This window comes from Panicum virgatum, chromosome 1K (assembly GCF_016808335.1).
Source record: "Panicum virgatum strain AP13 chromosome 1K, P.virgatum_v5, whole genome shotgun sequence".
Classification (NCBI taxonomy): Eukaryota; Viridiplantae; Streptophyta; class Magnoliopsida; order Poales; family Poaceae; genus Panicum; species Panicum virgatum.
In genome coordinates this window covers 131836-138557 of record NC_053136.1, presented here as the reverse complement: position 1 = coordinate 138557, position 6722 = coordinate 131836, and the positions used below count along the sequence as shown (strand labels likewise).

Genomic DNA, 6722 nt, shown 5'->3' with positions numbered 1-6722 from the left:
CACCATCTCTCACATACAAGCACACATATACTTCTTGTGAGATGTTTTGATTTTATTTGTAAACATCGTTATGGCAAAATGTGCTAAACCTTCTCAATTTTTTATCACAACCTCCACGTGTGATACCATCACATCATGACAAATCTCATAATTTTCAGACTTCATTTGCTTTTTCTAAAATTTAAAAATCATTCAGACTTAATTCTTAGCCGAGTGTTAAAAAAAACACTCGGCAAACTCTCATCTTTGCCGAGTGCCAAAAATGATACACTCGGCAAAAAACTCTTTGCCGAGTGTATTTATTTTGCTGAGTGTTTTTTTTATGATACTCAGCAAAGATCTTATTTGTCGAGTGCTCGAAAAAACACACTCGGCAAAGATTCAACACTCGGTAAAGATCAAGTTTTCCGTAGTTATTATTTTGCATGCATCGCGCCTGGCCTAAGGCCTGAGCGGCAGCAGCGTGGTCACCGCCGCCACCGTTGAGTACCTTGGAACGAAGAAGTTCAAGGCTTTCCCGCAAAAAGAAGAAGAAGAATTTTTTTGCGAAACAAAAAAGAAGAAGTTCAGGGCTAAATTAAAACAAAATTCAATTGGCGGCCGGGCCAGATATTGGATCGGGGATATATAGCCCGGGGACCAATTAGCTAGATTAATTGTTAACTAGTACTATAAGTGCAAGCAACAAGAGCAAAAGTAAAAGCGCGTAAAGGTAGAAAAGGGCCGGGTGGGGGTGAATGTGCACGGATCCCTTTATTCCCATGATGAGACGACCGCCATCTGCAGGTGCTCTTCGCTCCGACGACCAAATATAGAATTCAATCGTCATACAGTAGAATTTAGTCATACAGTATGTATAGGAAGCTGATTATATATATAGTACATACATGCATTGAGAAAAAAAAGGACTTGCTGATCTGAAACCTCAACCATATATATTAATATATATATACTATCATTAGATATATGATACCCTCCCTAATACAGCAGCTCTCTTTGGCCATTCCACCACCTTGACCTGCGCCAACAAGATGAGAAAAGCAAAATTAAATGCTCATTCATTCATGCGTGCACGCATGTTGTAATTAAGCAATGCAAGTGAAAGTAATGCGTACCAGAAGTAATCCCATCGTGGATTCATCTTTGACATGCGGTTGTTGATGGGATACTCGCCACGGCGGGTGTTGGAAATAAACCCAGCGCGATCGTGTTCACGGCTGGGGGGTGCGTGTGTGCGCGTGTGTGCGCGCGGGTGTGAGCTCGGGTCCGGCCGTGTGTGCACGCCGGGACGAGCGGAATGCGATCGTGTGCGGCGATCGTCGTGGCGTGAGTGGAGTCGAGATCGGGGGGTGATCGAGCTCGTTCGTGCGAGCCGTTGAGGTAGTTAGAGCGCCCGCATTAGCCGTAGCGTTTCTGTTCCGTGGCGTGCGCGCAGCGAGCGCGTCGTGGGCGCCATGGCAGAGCCACGCGGGCCGATCGGCGATGATGGAGGGCTGCGCGTGGTCGTGAGCGCGTCCGCCCGCCTATATAGCCTCCTTGTAACCCCTAGATCATGCTACCGCGGTGAATTGGAAAACGGCGTTCGGCGCCGACCGTTTGAGCGCGAAGTTCCCCGTGTCACTGTTCATCTTCTTCCTCCCGCCGAGACAAATTCGTCGCGTGTGTGAGTGAGTTCGTCCAACGATTGGTTCGGTGAGCTTGAGTGTGAGCTGGTGCGTCGATTGTGCACCAAGTTCCTGGCTGGGGATCGCCGGAAGAGTGAGTTCACCGTCGACCCCCCAGAGGGAGCTCTGTTCGTCTCTGTTCGCCGTCGTCGCGGCGCAAGGCTGAGCTCCAACAGCGGGCATTGCGGAAAGCACAGCAGCCGCACGAGTAGATGGCGATGAGCGCAACGAGGACGACGACGTTGAGGATGGTGATGTTGTGCCAGTCTCGCCGCACCTGCTCCAGCACCCCGGCCTTGCACGAGTCGCACTGGTAGCATAGGATGCCGGGGGCGTTGTTCCACCGGTAGCAGTCCTCGTCCTGCTGCGCCTCCATGAACATGTTGTTGTTAGCAGGGTACGTGCAAGATGTCGGGGGCTTGCAGCACCCCGACTGTATTGGCGTCAGGCTATGCTGCAGGTAATCCATGGGCGTCCAAGCCGCGATCCTGGGGCACGCCCCGGACCCGACCACGCATGCCAGCGCCGGCCGCCAGTAGCGGTCGACCTGGACGCGCTTCTGCAGCCAGGCCGAGTAATCTCCGATCCGGAACTCCTGGTAGGGCCTGCAAGGCACATGCCTGCCGCCGCCCGCCGCCGTGACGGCCATGCCGAAGACGGTGATCCCCAGCAGGGCGACGGCGAGCAGCAGCATGGCCAGGAGGTACAGCCACAGCGCCCATTTCACATGGTAGCAGGCGCCGATGAAGCCGGCCAGGGAGACGAGGAGGACGGTGAATCCGATGGCCAGGAGCGGCGCCTGCAGCGCGGATTCGCACGTCGCCGCCGAGCCGTGCGCCAGCCACAGCCCTGCGCCGATGATGGGGATGGAGGAAAGGAGCGTCACCAGGTTGAGGTATCCGATGACTGTGTTGCTCATCATCAGGCGGTGCTGTGGGTATGGGTGCGAGTGCGAGTGCATTGTCATCACCTGCTGCTGCTGCTGCTTCATCCTCTTCTCTCCTCTCGAATTTTCTTTCTCAATGCTAGCTAAGTACTGGAGTACTACCACTACCTTATTAATTAGCTGCTTGCTTGCTGCTTATATATCCCCTCGTGCTAATATATTGATCCTATATAGCTAGCTAGCTAATAGCTATAGTTGTTGCTGGCCTATATATATAGTTACTATTCACGACACTATTCAAATTCAGCTGACACTATTCAAATTCGCGGTACTATTCAAAATATTTGGTACTATTCAAATTCCGAATATGAATAGGACGTTCCCACTCACGAAGTGGACGAAGCACCTCAGGGAAAGCGTCGCTTTCACTCTACAACTCGGTATTCGCTAAGTATGCGCTTAACTCTTAATATGAGCACTCACGAGCACCCAAAATTCAAGGCTACTATTTGGAGCACTTATGGTGGGAGTATGGTGGTTGGAGCACTTCTAGGAAGTATGCGTGCGTGAATATTGTACGAGCGATTATTAACTAATATGCAGGTGGATTATAGGTATGCATGCGAATTATCAGGATCTTTGGCAGGTTGGCGAAATCAAAAATTCAACCGGTCGTGCAACTATGCTTGTGTAAATCCTACTCGGTACTCACCGCATGCATTGCTAGCTCCCTTCAAAAACTTGCCGAAAAAAAATTCGAAAAATTCAAACTACAAATTCAAAAACTCGAGTTACTATTCACATCACTATTCAAATTCGCGGTACTATTCAAAATATTTGGTACTATTCAAATTCCGAATATGAATAGGACGTTCCCATTCACGAAGTGGACGAAGCACCTCAGGGAAAGCGTCGCTTTCACTCTACAACTCGGTATTTGCTAAGTATGTGCTTAACTCTTAATGTGAGCACTCACGAGCACCCAAAATTCATGGCTACTATTTGGAGCACTTATGGCGGGAGTATGGTGGTTGGAGCACTTCTGGGAATATATTCTCGAATATATCCAGAGAATATCATGTGAAGGAAGTGGACAATGCAAAAGGAATAAATAGTAATTTCAACAGTGAGTCCTACTGTAGGCAGGACAATTATTGAAGCCAGCACCGCCGTCCAGAACAGTGAGTTCTACTGCAGCAGGACAATTATTGAAGGCAGCACCACCGTCCAGCTGTCCAGGCAACAATAAAGGAGGATAATTGAAGACACCAGGTGTCTAGGCGATTCCTTAAGCCAGAAGGCTCCTCCCATCTATAAAAGGTGAAGCCAGACGCAGCACTCGACAACGGCGCGCAGAACCGAAAGCCACCAAAGACATCCGCCACTCCACTCTACCTAATTAGTAGCCACTTCACTCCAATTGTAATATAGAAATAAGGGAGAAGCTGTGAGCGTTAGTCGTTTGTAAGGTAATCCTAAGGTTTGTACTAAGTGCTTGGGGTTTCCCGAAAGGGAAAGCCGTATGTAAGTTTGCTCTGTGGAAATGGATTAAGCTTTCCTGTGAATTTCCCTGCTTTCCTTTGAGCTCGTTCATATGGGGCGATGTCTCTACGCTAGGGACCCTAGAGAAGAAACCTCTGCGTTGAGTTACTCTCGTTTAGCCCAGGAGAGGCGTCTGAGAGAGCCTGTGTCCGCAGAGAAGTGTTCCCTTTGGGAGGAACTGCCTTGGGAGACAGTAGAGCCTGAGTCATGTGTGCGCGTAGTCGGGGTTAGCTTGGGAGAAGACCGGGTACCGAGTAGGATTTACATAAGCATAGTTGCACGACCGGCTGAAATTTGGTTTCGCCAACCTACCAAAGATCCTGAGAATCGCACGCACACCATAACCCGCCTGCATATTAGATACTAATCGAGCACATATCCACATACGTCGCTATCATCCTATAGCCAGTAGCCTTGAATTTTACTCCTAATATTCTCTAATCACCCGCATAATAATCACGCACTCGTCCACCATCCACGAAGGTCGCTATCGTTGAATAGTATCACACACCTCATCATAATCAAGTACCATATAATTTGCATAATCAGAAGAAGTGCTCTGCATAGTGCATCGAATAGTAAGTGAATTTGGGTGCCTGAGTCACTCAGTTGAAGTGCTCCAGCGCTATTCATATTTTGAATTTGAATAGTACCTGATATTTTGAATAGTTGCATGAATTTGAATATTTCAGCTGAATTTGAATAGTGCCATGAATAGTAACTCGAGATTTTAAATTTGCGAGTTTGAAAATTCGATTTATTGCGCGTATTCCCGTGATACTGGTACCAGAGCCAAGGTTATTAAAATTTAATTTTAAGGGAATTCTTGATATATTTTAGAATACAAGAATTACTGGAATATCTCAGTTATGCTTAAAATTACCAGTATCACAATGCCTGAGCCACGAATGTCACATCTTTCGGTTCTTGTGATTATGCAAATTATATGGTACTTGATTATGATGAGTTGATGCAGTATGGGTGTACGATACTATTCAACGATAGCGACCTTCGTGGATGGTGGACGAGTGCGTGATTATTATGCGGGTGATTAGCGAATATTAGGAGTAAAATTCAAGGCTACTGGCTATAGGAAGATAGCGACGTATGTGGATATGTGCTCGATTAGTATCTAATATGCAGGTGGGTTATGGTGTGCGTGTGATTCTCAGGATCTTTGGCAGGTTGGCGAAACCAAAAAATTCAGCCGGCGTAGTGTCTTATGCTTGTGTCAATCCTACTCGGTACTCACCGCATGCATCGCTAGCTTGCTTCAGAATCAGGCCCACCCGGTCTTCTCCTGAACAAACCTCGGTCACGCGCATACAGGACACAGGCTCTACTGTCTCCCCAGGCAGTTCCACCTGAAGGGAACACTTCTCTGCGGACACGGGCTCTCTCAGACGCCTCTCCTGGGCTAAACGAGAGCAACTCAACGCAGAGGTTTCTCCTCTAGGGTCCCTAGCGTAGAGACATCGCCCCATATGAACGAGCTCAAAGGAAAGCAGGGAAATTCACAGGAAAGCTTAATCCATTTCCATAGAGCAAACTTACATACGGCTTTCCCTTTCGGGAAACCCCAAGCACTTAGTACAAACCTTAGGATTACCTTACAAATGACTGACGCTCCCAGCTTCTCCCTTATTTCTATATTACAATGGGAGTTAAGTGGCTACTAATTAGGTGGAGTGGAGTGGCGGATGTCTTTGGTGGCTTTCGGTTCTGCGTGCCGTTGTCGAGTGCTGCATCTGGCTTCTCCTTTTATAGATGGGAGGAGCCTTCTGGCTTAAGGAATCGCCTGGACACCCGGTGTCTTCAATTATCCTCCTTTACTATTGCCTGGACAGCTGGACGGTGGTGCTACCTTCAATAATTGTCCTGGCTGCAGTAGAACTCACTGTTTAGGACGGCGGTGCTGGCTTCAATAATTGTCCTGCCTACAGTAGGACTCACTATTGAAATTACTATTTATTCCTTTTGCATTGTCCACTTCCTTCACGTGATATTCTCTGGATATATTCGAGAATATATTCGGTGTGTATAGTCTTCCACACCCCAATTATTGATGTCGCAGACATCAAGCAAACAGTCTGGCATGCTTATCCCACGGCGGATTTGTTGATAAGTCCTTATCAACACTGGCAGGTATTTAAATATTAACACATATTTAATTTTCATAATATATAATTCTTAATACTCTTGTTGCTGCCCATGACCACGAATATCCAGCATATCATCATCAGATATTGGCATATTCATTTTTTATTCATAATCCTTCTTTATATTTTCTTCATAGTCTTTCTTTATGGCATCAAAATTTTCCTTTGTTTCATGCTTCACTTCTTGCCATATTTCTTCTTTTATATCTTTCTTCAATTGAGAAATTATTGAATCTAGCCTTTCTTTGATCTTCTTTTCAACATATTCTTCATTTGATGCTTCTTTTTTTACGGCATCCTTATACGTGGGTATTCTTGAAGGTCCATCTTCTCTTATATTTATTCCAGGCAAGTTTGTCTTTACCTCATTTGTCTTAATTTATTCCTAAAATATTTGTTGCATATGATAGGGCTTGATCAATATCTAGATATTTTTTCCATGATATTCCTCCATCTTTTTCTCTTTCTATT

The 6722-nt window shown here is 46.5% G+C and overlaps 1 protein-coding gene across 1 annotated transcript; it reads right to left on the bottom strand.

The window, feature by feature from the left end:
* Positions 1-978: 978 nt before the first annotated feature.
* Positions 979-2697, bottom strand: LOC120647513 (tetraspanin-6-like). The gene is made up of 3 exons (XM_039924334.1): positions 1845-2697; positions 1116-1182; positions 979-1018 (listed from the first exon to the last, which is right to left on the bottom strand). The coding sequence occupies exons 1-3, from the start codon at positions 2653-2655 to the stop codon at positions 979-981; spliced, it is 918 nt and encodes a 305-aa protein (XP_039780268.1). The 5' UTR covers positions 2656-2697.
* Between the last annotated feature and the right edge of the window lie 4025 nt (positions 2698-6722).